The sequence below is a fragment of the Phyllobates terribilis genome, unplaced genomic scaffold (genome assembly GCF_046119375.1).
Source record: "Phyllobates terribilis strain yellow unplaced genomic scaffold, ASM4611937v1 Scaffold_11__3_contigs__length_659146591, whole genome shotgun sequence".
Taxonomy (NCBI): Eukaryota; Metazoa; Chordata; class Amphibia; order Anura; family Dendrobatidae; genus Phyllobates; species Phyllobates terribilis.
Window position 1 is genome coordinate 414,171,085 of NW_027362771.1, and position 18,952 is coordinate 414,190,036.

Consider the following 18,952-nt stretch of genomic DNA (forward strand, 5'->3'; position numbering starts at 1 on the left):
AAAGACTTTACAACTGCGGTCCTGAGGCTATAAAGATACATCATTAATCTCTTCTGTGTGGCGACATGTAGTATAGAAGTGCATGCTCTGCAATGAAGTCCCGATACATTTCCCCCCTTGATGTGTAAGTAGGGAGAGCTTATGGGTCAAATGGGTTGACCTTCTGTACTAACCTCTATTATGTCAGTTAAACAATATTGCATTAAGTAAAGTTAAACCACATTTATTAATAAAACTAGTGTCTGGATAGGATTACCACACAAGATACGTTGTGGTCTCAGGAAAGGGCTTCATTTTTGTCACCCTTTGTGCAAACTTGCTTAAATCTGTAAACAGCACTTCAGAATTGGTCTGAATGTCCACATTGGAGCATTTATCATTTCTTCTACGAACGTTAAGAATCACAGGTTCCCATAGAAAAAAAAAGTGTGCTTCGGCTGACGACACGTACTGCAACATACGCCATACCTCCTCAGATCGCTCCGAGGACATGTGTATTGCTGTATTGTGGAGGGTGTGTGGCATGGCGGCAATCCACAGGACTAGGCACTGGTACAATTAGCGCAGGTCAAGTTCTCTTCTTGTCTATAACTCTGCATCTGTATAAAGCACTTGTACATCCCGTATGTATTCAGCAGGATCTGCCTGGCTTTGCTTTGCACTTCTTCCCACTTTGATGAGGACCCTGGACCTACATGAATAGAAAGCGCACAAATTTCAGAATAAATGCAAACTTTTTTTTTTTATTAACTTACCAATCTAATTTTATAACTGTTGACTTAAAACTAAAGTGTAGTGATGAGCGAGCACTAAAACGCTCGGGTCGAGCAAATTGGAATACTCGGGTGCTCGACCCGAGCAACGAGCCCAATGTAAGTCTATGGGAAACTCGAGCATTTTTCAGGTGGCTCCCCCCGGTGGTCTGCAGAGGGTCTAAAAATTGCCCAAATCGATGGGAACAGTGCTCAAATGACATTGGGAAGACCCCTGGAAGTATTTCTGACTCCCAGGTCACTTCTCTCAACAACATTGTCAGAGGTATTACTCCACTTTTACGGACTCACAATAAAACATACAAAAACAAAACCAAAATGGATTTTCCTGGAAAATATGTTAAGGAACATCCTTTCCAGGGTAATGACTTGTATATAAGGCAAAATAAGTATACAAAAACAAAAAATGCTCCTCCAGACGTAGCATTTTTGATGCTTTTTTTTTTCACTTTTGCATGGCTTTCAACCGTGACAAATGCATTCACCAGGAAATGTCATTTTAACATTTTACAACCTTATCTGGCCATGTGGTGTGTGAGATCATCAGACACAGTGTTTCATTTATGAAGGAGGGACTCCGAAAGTCACAAAGCCTATTTTTATAGGGCCATCAGGCGGCCTTTACTATTCTTAAAGGGCCAGCAGTCGGCCCTCACTAGTCTTAGAGAGCCAGCCGCCTGCTATGTTTTATTGTTCCCATTACTAAAGAGTGGGTCTCCTATACTGTTATTGCAGATGCAGTGAGTGCCAGGGCTGCCCAAAATTTGGATGCACCCCAATACCCCTTTGAAGAGACTTAGAGGAGGGCCTCCTGAAAACAATGTTCCCATTATTAGGAAGTAGGCCTCCCATTGTGTTTGCCTACGCAGTGAATGCAAGGGTTGCCAAAAATTTGGACACTCTCCAATGCCACTTGGAAGAGACGTGGATTAGGGCCTCAAACTGTTCCCATTAGAAAGGAGCAGGCCTCCTATACTTGTAATGCCCATGCACTAAGTGTATGGGCTGACATTTATCCCTGGGGGGTATACATGCACATACTGTATACATTTTTTTTTTTTTTAACGGGCATTGTTCATTTTTATAAGAGTCAGCCTGTCAGGCGCATCCGCCTATCAACTGAAAATGCTATCGGTTATAATTCCACCGGCGGCACTAAAAACCCGCTCTGATAAAACGCTGGCGGCAGGGCAGGCCAGGACCTCCAAGACAGCCAGTTCATTCCACGTATCCAGCTTGGATACCCAATAATTATAAGGCACAGAGGAATCACGGAGGACGTTGGTGCGGTCGGCAAGGTACTCCCTCATTACTTAGCACTCCTTGTGAGAGTACCCCACGCCTCAGGGCTTGTGCAATGGGAGGAGCTGAGAAAATTCTCCCAGAACTTTGACAGTGTTCCCCTGCCTCTGCTGGATTGAAGTGTCTCTCTCACCTGTACTCCTTGGTTGTCCAACGAACTGTGCCCTCTGAAAACGCTGGCGGCAGATGGGAATTTTTTTTAATAGTTCCGCAACAAGGGCCTTCTGATACAGCCCCATTTTTGTAGACCTGTCCGCCTCAGGAATAAGAGATGGAAAGTTCTCCTTGTAGCGTGGGTCTAGAAGTGTCACCAACCAGTAATGACTGTCACCCAAAATTTTGAGAACGCGAGGGTCACGGGAAAGGCAGCGTAATAAACTCAGCCATGCGTGCCAGACTACTAACAGGCAAGACTTCCGTGTCCTCACCAAGAGGATGACTGACCATGTTCTCCTCCTCCTCTCTGTCCTCTGGCCATCCACGCTGAACAGACAGTATGACAGCTATGCAGGTAGTACCATCTATAGCTCATGAAACTAGCTCCTGTTCTTCTTCCTCCTCTTTCTCATTGTTCCCCAATCCACGTTGGGATGAGAGGAGGCTGGGCTGTGTGTAATCACCTGTATGGTTCCTTTCTCCATCTCATCGTGCTCCGCCTGCAATGCATCCTCTTTGATCATGCGCAGAGAGCGTTTCAGAAGATAGAAGCGGGATGGTGACGCTAATTAGGACATCATCGCCGCTCACCATCTTGGTGGAGTCCTCAAAGTTTTGGAGGATGGTACATATGTCTGACATCCATGTCCACTCCTGAGGTCTTATGTGTGGAGTCGGACCTGAATACCGACGACCTTGTTGATGCTGGTACTCAACAACTGCCCTCACAAATCCTTCCTAACATCTGCAGTGTAGAGTTCCAACGCGTGGGGACATCACACACCAGTCTGAGCTGGAAGCTGCAAACGCTGCTGAAACACAGGAAGGGCGGCGGAAGCTGTAGCTGACTTTCTAAAAAATGGGTACACAGGCGGCGTACTTTAGCAAGCAGATACGGCAGCTCCGGGTAGGATTTGAGAAACTGCTGAACCACGAGGTTAAGCACATGGGCCAGGCATGATACATTTGTGAGCTCGCCTCGCCTCAGAGCCGCCATCAGGTTCCGTCCATTGTCACAGACTACTATGCCTGGCTGTAGGTTCAGCGGTGTGAGCCACAGATCTGCCTGCTCTTTCAGCATTGTGTGGTTTGTCACCTAATCATATTGGCTTCAGCACAGCCTGTTGCCACTTGGCCGAGGCAGTGCTTCCAGCTTGTGACTGATGTGGTCATTTCGGAGATGGAGGCTGTAGAGGAGGAGGAGGAGGCTGAGGTGCAGGAGCTGTAGACCGTGGGGGCAACCCTGATTGACCTAGGGCCCGCAATCCTTGGCATCGGGAGGACGTGTTCCGTCTCAAGGTCCGACTGGGTCCCGGCTTCCACTATGTTAACCCAGTGTGCCGTCAGCGAGATGTACCGTCCCTGCCCACAAGCACTTGTCCATGTGTCCGTGTTTAGGTGGACTTTTCCCAGTAACTGCGTTGTTGAGGGCACAGCTAATGTTTTGGGACACGTGCTTGTGTAATGCGGGGACGGCACACCGGGAGAAATAGGGGCGGCTGGGGACAGAGTACCGAGGGACGGCCGCCCCCATCAGGTTGCGGAATGCTTCAGTCTCCACGAGCCTAGAAGGCAACATTTTGAGCGCAAGCAGTCGTGAAATGTGAGAATTTAGTAGTGTGGCCTGTGGGGCGTTGGCTGCATATTTGCGCTTGCAAGGACTGGGGTATGGACAACTGAATGCTGCGCTGGGACAAGGACGTGCTTCCTGATGCTGCTACTTGAGAGTGTGCAACGACATATGCAGGGCAGGAGGCATCTTCGCATGCACCATGGACAGGGGATTGGCTTGCATGCACAACAGCAGAAGCAGCAATGGTGCCACCTGCAGACACTGCTCCTGGACCCTGGGGTTCAGCCCACAAAGTCGGGTGCTTTGCTGCCATGTGCCTGATCATGCTGGTGGTGGTCAGGCTGGTCATTTTGCCACCCCTGCTGATGCTGGCCTGGCAGGTGGTGCAAATGGCCTTTTTGGTGTCTTTAAAAAAACAGACTCGGGAAGACCTAACAGTTGCACTGGCTACTTCCTTCGTGTTGGCGTTAGGGGGAACGGTTGCCTGCCTTCGGTCTGCGGCCACCACACTGCTTCTTTCCGCCTGTTGGGGTGCTCTGCTCTCCTTGCTCTGCATGTCCTCCTGCCAGTTTGGGTCAGTTACTATATCATCCACCAACTAGTCTTCCACTTCCGCCCCCGGGGCCTCCTCCTGACTTTCTGGCAATTGTGTCTCATCATCATCTACCTCGTGACACTTTCCCACCGTCGCCTTCATGTGACCGTGGCTGCTCAAATATTTGGGCATCGCTACATGCGATCTCCTTTTTGCCTCGCTTCAAGTGGACCGGACGAGAGGCCCGAATCTATAAATGGAAAAGTGAACAGCTCTTCAGAGTGTCCAAGTGTGGGATCATTTGTCTCCGGGGACTCGGCGTGGTGGGAGGAAGGAGGATCAGGGTGAGGAATATGCGGTCCAGACTCACGGCTACTGAGACTTGACCGTGTGGAAGACAGGGTGGTGGTGGTGGCTAAGTGACTGGAAGCATTATCCGCTATCCAACCAACAACCTTTTGACACTGCTCTGGGTTCAATAATGGTGGTGTACTGCAGTCCCCTAGGAATTGGGACAGGAAGGTCGGGCGAGAAGATGTGGGTGTTTGTTGTGGCACAATTTCAGCTTGCCCACGGCCTTGGCCTCCACCATCACGTGCAGTTCCTCGTCCCTTACCACGTGCCTTGCCCATTTTAAATGGAGGACAATATCTTCCACTCTCACTACAAATGACTGAATTTGGAGCGAACTTATATGTGATCCGTGTGACGGTTTTAAATATGTGGCCTGTAGGTAACTATTTTGAACAGCAATCTGGTGTCAATTGCTTCACTGACACACTGAAACAAATTTTTAATGGAGGCCAGAAATGGCAGTATTTTCTGAAAACTTATATGTGATCCGTGTGTTGGAGAAAACACAGTTTTACATAGCTGGATTTTTAGCGCTGTAATATGGAAAGGACCTGGCTGTATTTTGCAGTGCCAACAAGCAAATGGCGCAGAAAAACAGTGTTCTCTGGATTGCTTTTTAGGCAAATAATGAGGATTAAGATCTCAAAAAAATTATTCCTGGCCCCTGAGACCTGGGCCTTTGTATAGAAATATCTAACAGCAGCAGAAAGCAGAATTGGAATGGAGCCTCTTGTGCTATATACACTGCAGTCTGCTATATACACTGCCTGCCTGATATCTCTGCATATGGATTAGTCCTCAGAAGGACTGTTTGTTGAGATGGATATGTGTAATGTACGGTTTTTCTCCCTACACTACCTAATACACAACCAAATCTCTCCCCGACGCAGCAGCACCTCTCCCTACTCTGCCTGATTCCGGAGTGACTGACGAGCACAGCAGCGCCAGGTCAGATATAGACCTGATGGCGCTGTGCGGCCAGCCAATCACTGTAATGCCACAACCACCATGGCTGCGGCAATATAATGAGTGGCAGGCAATCGCTGCATGTTGATTGGCACTCTAAAGAGCACCAAACATGCAGGGAGGGGACCCGAGCATCTCGCAAGTACTCGGCGAGCTCTGAGCATCTCGAGTACTGAGATGCTCGGGCAAGTACCAAATATTTGCGAGTATGCTCGCTCATCACTACTAAAGTGTCAAAAATGTAGAAGAAAAAGAGTAGTTACTTACCGGTAACGAAATTTCTCGGAACCCATGACGGCACCACGGAGAGAGGGGATCCGCCCTTCAAGGACAGGAAACCTACAGATAAAAAGGGCGGCACCTCTCTCCCGCATCAGTTGGTTTACAGAGCACAGAGAGGACCGCCAGGTTAGTAACACCAAATATAAATAAAAATGCCATATGTGTAAGAAAAAAGGGGAGGGAATGTACGGGTGCCGTCATGGGTTCCGAGAAATTTTGTTACCGGTAAGTAACTACTCTTTCTCTTTCCCCATGACGGCACCACGGAGAGATTGCAGAGCAGTGAAGATTAGGGAGGGACCACCGCTTCCAGAACCCTTCTGCCAAAGGTAAGATCTGAAGACAATGTTCGATCCAGCCGGTAGTGTTTAAAGAACGTGGAGGGAGAAGACCAGGTCGCCGCTCTACATATCTGTTCGATTGAAGCTCCGGCCTTCTCCGCCCAGGAGGCTGCCACTGCCCTCGTCGAGTGAGCCCTTAAGCCCACCGGCGCTGTTTCCCCGCTTGAGGAATAAGCCAGGGAAATGGCTTCCCTTATCCACCTTGCCAGGGTTCCTTTGGAAGCTTTCTGTCCCTTCAGAGATCCCTGGAAGCACACAAAAAGAGCCCTGTCCTTCCTACACTCCCGTGTGGCCTCTAAATATTGCATAATGCACCTCCTGACGTCCAAGGTGTGAAGGGCCTCTTCCCCCTTGTTTTTTGGGGCTGCGCAGAAGGAAGGGAGGGTAACCTCCTGTGACCTGTGAAAAAGGGACCCCACCTTAGGAAGGTACGCAGGGTCGGTCCTAAGCGTCACTCTGTCGTCTAGTATTTGTGTAAAAGGGGGTGCTGCGGATAGTGCTTGGATGTCACTAATGCGGCGAGCCGAGGTGAGGGCTACCAGAAGGGACGTCTTAAGGGACAAGGTTTTAAAGGGACGCTTCCCCTAGAGGTTCAAAGGGGCCTCTGGTCAGGGCTGAAAGAACAAGATTTAAATCCCACGGAGGAGCCTTCCGGGAGGGGATGGGCCTGCATCTATGAGATGCTCTGATGAACCTGGAGACCCATCTATCCCTTGCCAGGTTGCAGTTATACAGGGCTCCCAGAGCTGCCACCTGAACCTTCAGCGTGCTCGTGGCCAACCCCAGCTCCAACCCCCTCTGAAGGAACTCCAGGATGGTAACCACGGGGGCCTCCCCCACTATATCCGTACCTGCAAAGGAAAGGAATTTCTTCCAAGTTTTCCCGTAGAGCCTAGTAGTTACAGGTTTCCTACTCTGCAGCAAGGTAGAGATTAGATTGGGGGAAAACCCTTTATCCCTCAAGAGTGACCTCTCAAATTCCAAGCTGTCAAGTGCAGGTTTGTTACCTGCGGGTGGAGTACTGGACCCTGAGACAGCAGGTCCGGAACTTCCGGAAGGACCCAGGGGTCGGAGACGGACATGATCCTCAGCCAGGAAAACCAAGGCCTTCTTGGCCAGAAAGGGGCGATCAGGATCGCATTCGCCTCGTCTTCCCTGATCTTCCTCAGAACTGCCGGAATGAGAGCAATCGGAGGAAAGGCATATACTAGCTGGTGGCCCCATGGAATCAAAAAAGCGTCTAGTGCTACTGGGTTCCCCCTGGGGTCGATCGAGCAAAACGTGTCCACCTTTTTGTTTTTCCAGTTGGCGAATAGGTCTATACATGGGATTCCCCAAGCCCTCGTGATTTTTTTGAACACTAGCTGGTTCAACTCCCACTCGCCCTGTCTCAACTGGGTCCGGCTTAGGAAGTCCGCCGTGACGTTCATTGACCCTTTTATGTGCAGAGCTGATAAGGACTCTAGATTCCTCTCTGCTACGTGGAGGATGGAGCTTGACGCCTGAAGAAGGGAGATGGACCGGGTACCCCCCTGGTGATTTAGATATGCCACCACTACTCGGTTGTCCGAGAACACTCTCACGTGGTGACCTTTTAACACGTTTAGAAATTCCAAGAGGCCATACTCCACCGCCAGAAGTTCTTTCATGTTGGAGGAAGAACCTTCCACCCCCTTTGCCCAGACTCCCTGAGCCACTCGGTCGTCTAGATGAGCCCCCCACCCCCTGGGGCTTGCATCTGTCGTCAGAATCTGGGGCGACGGTATTGTCCATGGGACGCCCCTGCCTAGATTTTCTTCTTTCTTTGTCCACCATGTTAGGGAAAGTCAAGTTTTTGAGGATAAGGTCAGTCGACCTTCTAAGTGCCCTCTTAAGAGATTTTTCCGCCCTCAAAATCTCCCATTGTAAGACCCTGGTGTGCAACTGAGCCCAGCGGACCCCCGGGATGCAGGCAGTCATAGAACCGAGGAGGGACATTGCTCCCCTTAGTGTCATAACCGGATGTTTCCTCACATAGGACACACGGGCTATCATATTTTGGACTTTCTCTTCCGGAAGATGGCATTCCTGACTTCTTGAATCTAACAGGATACCTAAGTATTCCTGTAGCTGAACTGGCTCCACTCTGGATTTTTTTAGATTTAGAAGCCATCCCAAACTTGTCAAAGAATCCATGACTACTGCTAGCTGGTCTTTGCAGTGGCTGAACGAGTTGCCTATAACCAGTAGATCGTCCAGGTATGGGACTATCAGGATGTTCCTCTCCCTCAGATGAGCCATGACTTCCGACATCACTTTCGTGAAGACTCTGGGGGCTATTGCTAACCCGAAGGGAAGGGCCCCATATTGGAAGTGTCTGATTGTGCCCCTTATTGGTATAGCTACCCTCAGGAATTTCTGGTAGTCCCTGTGAATGGGGACATGATAGTAGGCGTCTTTTAGGTCTAAGACCGTCATGAAACAGCCTGGAAACAGTAATTTCACACAAGTTTTTATTGACTCCATCTTGAAAGGTTGTATATTTAGAAACTTGTTTAATTTCTTCAGGTTTACGATAGTCCTGAGTGTACCATCCGGTTTTCTCCTGAGGAATAGTGGGGAGTAAAACCCCTCGCCTGCCTCCTGAGCTGAGACCTCCTGCAGGACTGCTCTGTCCACTAGGTCTAGGACTTCCTGTTCTAGAGCCAACTGCTCTACCGCTGAGGACCTTACGGGGGTTACTGTGAAATTTCCTCGGGGAGTGGAGAGGAACTGGAGTTTTAGCCCAGATTTTATCAGGCCCAAAATCCAGCCCACATTTGAAATCTTTTCCCAGGCTGGGAGGAAATTGAGCAGCCTTCCCCCCACCTGGGGCTGCGTTTCATTGGGCGGGCTTCTTGCTGTCACTAAGGGGCCTGTTGAACATAAACCCCTTGGCTTTCTTCTGTCTCCTATCTTCCCACCTGTCCTGATCTTTGGGGGGGCCTCTTTCGCATGAATTTTTTGCTCCGAAAACCCTTCCTGAATGATGAACCGGAGAGGACCGGAAATCGCTTTTGGTCATCCCCGGCTTTATCCAGGATGTCATCTAGGGTAGATGCGAACAAAAATTCCCCTTCACACGGGATGGAGCACAGTTTGGATTTTGTTTGGAGGTCGCCTGGCCAGCATTTGAGCCATAGGGCCCGTCTAGCTGCATTTGAAAAACTCCCTGCTCTGGCTGCCAGTCTGACGGAGTCGGCTGAGGCATCCGCCAGAAAAGCCGCTGCGCCTTTCATCACAGGGATGGCCCCTATAATATCCTCCCTTGAAGCCTTGTCTTTTAGTGGAGATTCCAGCTGGTCCAGCCAAACCATCAAGGATCTGGCTGTGCAAGTGGCTGCCACTGCAGGTTTTAACCCCCCCCTGCCGCTTCCCAGGCTCCTTTCAGAAAGGAGTCTGCTTTTTTGTCCATAGGGTCTTTGAGTACCCCCATGTCTTCAAACGGCAGGGAATATTTTTTAGAGGCTTTGGCTACCGCCACGTCAATTTTTGGTGCTTTATTCCAGAAAGAGCATACAGGGTCCTCAAAGGGGTATTTCCTTTTTGGGGTCAACAACCCTTTTCTCTCTGGCTTCTTCCATTCTCTCTTAATCAGGTCGTGTACCTGATCATTAAGAGGGAAGGATCTCTTTCTTTTCTGACCTAAGCCACTGAACATTATCTCTTGGATGGACTTTTTGGGATGAGGGTCTACAAACCCCATGGTGGACCTAACTGCTTTGATTAAGCCATCTGTTCCGTCTATAGGGAAACAGTTACGACCACCGTCCTCTGAAGATGAGGAAGCAGATGATGAACAGGATGATTCAGACCCCGCAACTTCCTCATCTGATTTACTAGACTGACTCCGGGGAAAGGTGCCTAGTTTTTTATGCTTCTTCCCCCCCTTTTGGAGGGATTTAAAGGTATCTTCGACTTGCGATTTTATCAGGGATCTGAGCTCGGTAGCAAACTTAGGGGTCTCCTCACAGATGGTTTGCTCGATGCATGAGCTACATATCCTCTTTTGCCATGTGGTGGGTAGATCTGCTGCGCAAAGTGCGCAGGCCCTGTTTTTAAACTTCCCCGTGCTCTTCCTTCCCTAAGAAGAAAAGAGAGGGGGGAGGGTCCGAATTACAAGTGAACTTTCACGAAGATCACTTACCGCCTATACGAAAGAGAGAGAGGGAATACCGCATTCGAAGAGGAACCTGCTCTGGTAGCTGGGTCTTTCGCCGAGGCCGATGCCGTGCCGGAATCTTTGCCACGCTGAGAAGACCTGCCGGACCGACCGCTTCCTCCATCACCTTGAATATGTTGACGCGGAGGGCCGCTGGAGGGTCCTTTCGTGCGTTTCCTCTGAGGTGATGGAGATGGTGAGTGGGGGCGCAGGGACTGCACCTCCTGGGTCTCCTGGTCACTCATACTGCTGATTTTCACGTATGCCAGGAAGCATTTTTCCTTTGCTTCCCTGGCAATTTAAGCTATGCAGGTGACCGCCCCCTCCAACACCGATGTGGGGAGCGCCCCCCTCTGGCCAGGGCACCGCTGTGTCCTCCATGTTAGGCCTTTCCCACGCGCGCGTTTGAACTCGCCGCTCCTGCGGCCGCGTCACTTCCGGGCGCCTCCCGCGTCACTTCCGGCGCGCGCTCTTGGGGGAGCGTCGGTGTGCGCGCGCACCCGCCCAAACGCCGAATCGCTATCCGGCAAGCATGCGGGGCGCGCGCTGCACAAGGCCCAGACCCTGACCCAGGGCTCAGGCCTACTCCCAACCTGAGCCCGACGCCACAGGAGACCGCGGCTTGCTTCGCGTCTCCCTGCCGCCCTAGAGGCCCACTGACCCCAGCTGTGGCGCTTCAGGACACCGCACCAGCCGAGGCAGGGAACCCCCGCTGCCTGAGCCGGACTGGTCGGGCCTGGTAAGTAAAATCTTCTTTCTTCTTTTCTTCAGGATTTCATCCGTAGGTCCCTGTCAAGGACAGGAAACCAACTGATGCGGGAGAGAGGTGCCGCCCTTTTTATCTGTAGGTTTCCTGTCCTTGAAGGGCGGATCCCCTCTCTCCGTGGTGCCGTCATGGGGAAAGAGAAAAATATTAATTCTGCAAATAAGTAGAAAATGGAGTCATGCACTTAAATTCCATGCAAGGTTAGTAGGTATGGGTTTATAGCAATTAGGACGTCTACCCCAAATCATGTCATCATTATAGGGGGAGCAGTTATCAAGGAACATCACATTACAAAGGGAAAGAAGGACAAATTTGGCATACACTCATTTTTTATGATGTAGCACATTCTATACCACATGGCACACTAGACCTCACTACCAGTGATGAGCGAGCGTGCTCGTTTAACCCTTTAAACTAGCACGCTTGGGTACTTGCGGAGTAGGGTCGGCGTGCTCGGCATTTCAGTTTCAGCCGCTGCATGTGTCGCGTCTGTTACGCATGTAGGGATTGCCTGTTTTTCACAGGCAATCATTGTGGAGCAATAGAGCCTTCAAGAAAGCATGTAGAAATTCTTATGCAACATTGAGCAGTCCTTTGTAATGGGATTTCATGAAATCTTTTAGTTTTGTAAAAATGTTTCTAGCACTGCTGTTGATCACCCAGAAAAGTGACGCACATCATAGGATTAAGCCAGGCAATCATGGCACAGCCCCGGAGGACATATGACAAGGCAGTGATATGTGTAACGGATGGCAAAAGGTTTTGCTACTGGAAAAAGACTAAATATATTCATTTTCACTTCAGAAGCTGGTATTCCCATAATCCACTTAGATTTTAGAAAACCTGTTAGTAACCTAGTGCACATTTCAGGCGTTTCCAGATTCAAGTCACTAAAAGACATCAAATCCAAAAACAAAAAGGCCCTGCTTACAAATACCTGGTCACAATAGCAATACACTGCATGACGTATACTCCTTTTATCATATAGGCCTGTCTGCATCCTACAGAATATAGGAATTGTGACCAGGTATTGGCAACTACGGCTGCTTTTTTCTGTGATGTTTTCCAGTTTCAGCAGGCAAGTTATGCAACATTCTTATACACTTTGTTACCCAGTAGTTCATTATTTTTAAGAGCTCTGCTTCTATGACCAAAACCTTAATTCTGGTCATGTGCCCACAATAGATTTTCATCCTCTCCAGGGCTCATGCAGACGTCTGTGCAACATGTCCGAGCAGGGACCACAATGCACAGACTGGCCGAGGGTCTCCTGATCTAAGCTTGACAGCCTCATAGAACTATATGTAGCCGTCACGCTCAGGTCAGGAGTCCGGGCTTGCACGGTGTTGCACGGATGTCTCCATGAGCCTTTAGAAAGTAAAGAATGCAGTTTCTCATTCAATGACTTGAGATTTTGAAAACCTGGAGTAATTGTTCCTAGGTGACCGGATTAAATAAAATGTTGCAGCTTTAATTAAGAAGTAAATACGCTTTATTTGCTGAAACTGAATTTTAATTTAGGGAGGGGGAGGGAATTTGGCAGATGTACTTTCCTGCATTCCTGGTAACGTTCTCCGCTAGGAGGGTACTTACTCAGTTGTAAACGGATTATGGCAGTGGACTTTCCTGTCGTCAGCGACCAGATATTGACGTCTTCCACTGAATGCACATCATCTATTTTCATTAAGTCGTCTTTGATTTGATCCACATTTAGGTGTTTTGGAACGCCTGGAAGGAATTATTCATGCCAAGAATTAGTATTCCGTGTGTCTGACAAAGTACTTGCAAAACTAGTTTCATCACAAACATAGCAACAAATCTCGTGCAAGGTTCCGGATGTCAATAAAAATTCAAGTTAAAAGGGGTTTTCCACTGCTTGGACAACCCCTTCTTACATCCTATATTTCCCAGTGTAAAACAGATACCTGTTGCAGGGTTGCCAGTGCCATTAGCGTGTGAATGTGCCACGTGATCCCTGCAGCCAATCACCAGTGGCTGATGGGCTGCTTCACTCGCACTTCCTTTGGAGGAAGCTCATATGTCCAAAAAAAAGTGTGAACTGCAGCACATTAGTGGCAGATGATTGGCTGCAGGGCTCACGTGGCATATCACGGGAGACACTGCGCCAGCATTGTTGGAATAGTGTTAATCTGGGAGTTGAGCAATTTATTTTTATTTTACACTATTATTTTTAAAAAGGGGTGGTCCACATGAAAAATCAGTTTAAATCTCTCATTTAGCAATTTATGGGCACAAACTGCAATACAAGAGACACTGAGAAGAGATGTTATTAGGAAAGGAAGAAAAAGTAATGGAGTTAAGAGTGGAGAAAACCAGAGTATGTCTTGTAATGATGGCATATTGATTGCTGGGACCACCACCTCAAATTAGAAGAGCAGTGGCACTGGTAAAGCACTGTGGCTTCTTGCACGTTTTTAGCCTGCATAGATCTACAACCCAGACCAGTTTACTTATATGGAGCAGTGTTGCATTTCCCAGTGCAGCAGGTAGTGTGAAAGAACATGTATCTTTACAGGTTAAAAATCCTGAAGTACAGACCCCCATTGATCAAAAGGTCATAGAACATCCCTGTGATATGCTATAACATTCCTATTAAAGAAGTTGTCCATGGTTAAAACATGTCCGCTTTCTTGCAAAAACAGCGCCTCACCTGTTGATAGGTTACATACTGTACTTCAGCCCAACCAAATTCACTTTAGACCAAGAGGCTTTTGTTATGTCGCTGAGTGCCATTGTAGCCTATCGGTAACCTACAATTTCATTGCAGAGTGCCAATGACCTGACAAAAGAAACCTCTCCCTTTGTACAACACCTCAGATGCTGTGATTGCTATTGACTATAGAATCTAAGGGGTGCAACTACTGGGATTTGAGCCAACTCCCATCCCGGGACACTTGCGGTAGGAACATGGCTTTGTTACAGCTGTAGTCCTGCAAAGTGACAGCAATCAGAGCGCTGTAAGTGTACAAAGAAGATCCTCTGAAGTCAAGATGCAATCATAAAAAAAGTTAATGATCTGAATGAAAAAGACAATCACTGAACAAAGCAATTACAGTACTTCTATGGGGCTAAAATAATCCATTTCCAACTGAGGCAACTCCGGTTGTCACGTTAAAGGGGTTATACAGGACTATTTTTTTTTTTTTTACTATGGGCCTAAGAACTAACAGGCAGGTAGTTGATGGTCTGTTCTACTGGTGCAGAGCAGTCACAGACTGCTTATAACAATAATCATCTTCATTTATATAGCGCCAACATATTCCACAGCGCTTTACAATTCAGAGGTTCATATACAAGAGTCATAAGTAACATCACTAAAGATAATACAATAATTGAAGCAAAAAAATGACAACTCTGCTCATAAGAGCTTACAATCTACAATGAGGTGGGGGTGACAGTACAGGTGCTGGTGAATTAAGGATGGACTGGAGAGGGGAGAGGCCAATTAATAGAGAGTTACAGTAGTCAAGGCGGGAGTGGATCAGGGTAACAATGAGGGTTTTTGTTGTTTCCATGGTGAGAAAGGGGCGAATTCTAGAGATGTTATTCAGGTGCAAGCGACAAGAGCGGGCAAGAGATTGTATATGGAAGGTGAAGGAAAGATTGGTGTCAAACAACACCCAGACAGTGCGACTGCTGGCTAGGTGTTATTGTGGTGTCAGAGGGAGATGTCAGATTTATGGAGGTGAGTAGACGGCGGGAGCAGATGTTCAGTTTTGGAAAGGTTGAGTTTCAGCGAGAGCAGACATGTTGGAAACTGCGGACAGACAGTCACTGGTGTTCTGTAATACAGCAGGGGTAAGGTCAGGGGATGAAGTGTATAGTTGTGTGTCATCAGCATAAAGATGGTGCTGAACGCCAAATTTGCTGATTGAGTGTCCAATTGGGGCCGTGTAGAGAGAAGAGGGCCAAGGACTGAACCCTGAGGAACCCCAATAGTGAGAGGAAGGGGGGAAAAGTGGAGCCAGTGAACAATACACTAAAGAGCGGTCAGATAGGTAGGAGGAGAACAGGAGAGACACGCGTCGTTTATGCCGATTGAGTGGAGCATAGAGAGTAGGAGATGGTGGTCAACAGTGTCAAAAGCTGCAGAGAGGTCAAGAAGAATGAGCAGAGTAGTCACACGCTCCAAGAGTTTAGCGATGAAGGGGAGATTGGAGACTGGTCTGTAGTTTGAGCAGCAAGGGTCAAGAGAGGGTTTTTTTTAATAATTGAGTAATGATAGAATTTTTGAAGGAGGAGGGGAAGATACCAGAAAAGAGGGAAAGATTGAAGATTTTAGTTAGGTGAGTAGTGCTGACTAGGAGAGTGACTTGAGCTAGTGTGAGGGAATGGGGTCTGTAGTGCATGTAGTAAGACAAGAAGAAAGGAGCCTGGAGACTTCTTCTGTGACTGGGTCAAATGTGGAGATTGAGCGAGAGAAGATCTGGGGAGGGATGGGAGTCACGGCACTTGGTGGCTAGGAGCCGATTTCCTGATGGATATTCTCTGTAAAGTAGGAGGCCAGATCATCAGCACAAATGTCTGCGGTAGGGACCTGCGCTATAGCACTGAAGAGGGAGTGATAGGTGTCGAAGAGTTTTTTTGGGTTGTTGGATAGTGAGGAGATCAGGGTGGTGAAGTAGATCTGTTTAGCGAGGTGAAGGGCAGAGTTATAGGTTCATAACAAATTTCTAGTGGATAAAGTTTTCTGGTGTGCGAGTTTCTCTATATGCATTCGGCACTCCTAGAGTATCGCTGGAGAAATAGAGTTTACAGTGTGAGCCTGGGCAGTTTTAAATCTATTGATGGAAGAGCTTGGTGGTGTGGACATCAGAAGAAGGGAATGAGACTGATGGAACTGGGGATGGGGGGGTGACCTGGAAAGTGCAACGTGGGCACAGGAGTAAGCCGACTCCACCACCAAGTCTGTTCGCATGTCTTGGGGAATGGGAAAAATGTAAGCCGCCATGAGAAATAGCGGCAGGGGAAACCGTGTCAGAATCCTGAATCCAGGTTTCAGTGAGGACCAGCAGATTGAGAGAGTTGGTCAGAAAGTAGTTGTGCAGGAAAGGAATCTTGTTGCATACAGACCGTGAATTCCAGAGTGCACGGTTAAAAGAGGGAGATGAAGGAGTACAACTAATGTTAATAAGGTTAGCAGGGTTTCGATGTGAGGTGGGAGAGGGGTTGAAGTTGTCAGCGGGAGGACCGGGGTTAAGAGAGACATCCCCTGAAATAAATAGTAGCAGTAAATAGAAAAAGAGCAAATAGTTTTTGGATTTGTGACATGGTTTCTTGTGGAAGTAAAGATGGATCCAGCTCAACACACCAGGCAATTGATTAAAATTCAACAATCTTTATTGGCAAATCCTTTTAAAAGTTTGTAGAAAAAACAGAAAATGGATATCTCAGACGACAAAGCATATATTATGGGGTGGTGTGTATAAAAAATGCCATACGTGTTTCGAGTAAAAAAACTCGAACACGGGCTATGAAAAAGAATATTCTAAACTGGACTTAAGTATACTAACAAATAATCATGGATACAAAAAACAATCAAGAAAATACCAATCACAGAGAAGACTAGACTGCTCCATGCCAGACTGGGATTATATCTCAGGGGTGAGCTGAAATTTTCTCTTTATTCACATGGTATCTTGTGCAGTATCTTTGGACAAGATGGGCTAAGATTTATCAGGTAGTTGAAAAGAGTATTGGAGACGGAAGAAGAGAGGGGATGATGTGAAGTGGTGATGGAGGGGGGATAGGGCGGTAAATGTAGATGACACAAGCACACAGGATGATGGACTTAGAAATAAAGCACATAGTTAAAAGAATACAAAGTGTGGGTTACCCGACTCCTGCCCTGACTGACTGCCATTGAAATGACTGCTAGACACTTGGCCACAAGAACACTTTCTTTAAGAGGCCACGTGCACGCACCCCACACACGTGCACCTCTAATGGTGCTTCTAGATTTATAGGGCAGACTTTAGCATCAGGTGATTGGGATGGTGGGAGCTAGTTTAGGATAGAATAACAGCTGGTCAGCACACCAGGAGATGACTAGCTGATCAAAGACAGAACTAACACTATGCCTGGCTTCATCTACACAGTATAACACCTTTCAACAGCAGATAAAGTCTACAGTGAGGTAAGGACGGGCATATATTAGTGAGTATTGAATAAAATGCAACAGATAACATAGCAGAAATACAACAAGCAGAGATGTTATACCATGAAATAGTTTCAGGGTGACAAAAAGGCAGATGACCGATACTGCCGGCAACTCTGCAGCTTCACTGTCAACTAGGTGTGAGTACCCATGTCATGCTGATTGACAGCCAGCTTCCCACAGTTTGACGGCTGGTTCCCCATGCCTATCAGCATGATATTGGCTGACACCCCATCAACAGAGCAGAGTGGAAGACAAGCAGCTGCTCGGTCAACGTGACGTCAACAGAAGCTGCAGAAACAGTAGGAGCGGTCTGTGACCACTGAGTCAGCAAAGATCAGCAGCGGGCAAAACAGCCAGGTAGTTAGTAGTTATTCAACATGGACATAATCTATTCAGCCATAATTGAACAATGGCCAGATTGGAGACAATGGGCCTCAGCCATCAAGCAGTTTTCACCAAAATTATGGTGTAACGCAGTTTGAAATGTAGTCATCTTTGGAATTTTTGAAAATTGGTCACTTGGGGTGAGAACAACTATTCCTGACAAATTCATCATAGTTTAAGTCCGTGTTTCCCAAACTCCAGTTCTCAAGGACCCCACAGGCCATGTTTTCAGGATTTCTTTAGTATGGCACAGGTGATGGAAGTATCATCAAGGCATCAGGAATTCTCTCACCTGTGCAATACTATGGAAATCCTGAAAACATGACCTGTGGGGGTCCGTGAGGACTGGAGTTTGGGAAACACTGGTTTAAGTGATGTAAATTATGATAAATGCACACTAGCCCCTTGCTGTCATACACATCTAGCGATCGAACACGGCAGATGAAAGATGTGCCAAATTTATTAAGGAGGCGCACACCTCTTAATAAATTCAGGGCATCTTGCTCCAAGGTTCCCTTCATTAAGACAGATATGCCAAATGCCAGTCTTAACTTTGCCAAAGACTCCTAAATGACTTCCTGTAGTCAAAGAATTTCAGAAATCTAAACAATAGACATAAAATCCTACAAGCGTGATGAAACAAGGTGCAATCACAAACCAGGTCATCTATAAGATCTCAGTCACGTTCCGCCAGTCTATTAGATCATCTTCATTACAGGTTAGTAGTGAGCGGTCAGGCTATTTTAGAACGTAACATTATCTAGGTTGAGCCTCATTAATAGTAATCAATTAAAATTGCAAATCATCAACTGTTTTTCACACCCCAAGGCCAAATTAGGACATCTGTGAAGCACACTACATGAATGGACCAGGGCGTGTGGACTGGTCGCTGTTGAGTTTGGTTCAGGAGATGCCCGGTCAGTCATACAGGAACCAAATTTCATGGATGTCCAAATTCAGCTTGGGTGTAAAAAGTAATTCCTAAGAAAAATCCTGACTTTTAGCAGACTTTTCCTGACACAGATTTTGCCACGGTGAAAATATTCACCAATTCAGAACAAAAATTTTCAGGTTTAATTTAATAACCCAAAAAAACAACAACACAGAGTTAACACCTGTCCTGACTTTTTTCCTCCATGTGTGGATGGTATTTTTCAAT

General features: G+C 47.4%; 1 protein-coding gene across 1 annotated transcript in view; it reads right to left on the reverse strand.

The window, feature by feature from the left end:
- Nucleotides 1-207: 207 nt before the first annotated feature.
- SLC30A4 (solute carrier family 30 member 4) overlaps nucleotides 208-18,952 on the reverse strand; it is a 34,017-nt gene continuing 15,272 nt past the window's right edge. The window contains exons 6-7 of the mRNA XM_073653092.1: nucleotides 12,822-12,956; nucleotides 208-691 (exon numbers count right to left, since the gene is read on the reverse strand). Coding sequence (XP_073509193.1) covers nucleotides 543-691; nucleotides 12,822-12,956 — 284 coding nt within the window. The 3' untranslated portion in view covers nucleotides 208-542. The remainder of the gene's footprint in view (nucleotides 692-12,821; nucleotides 12,957-18,952) is intronic.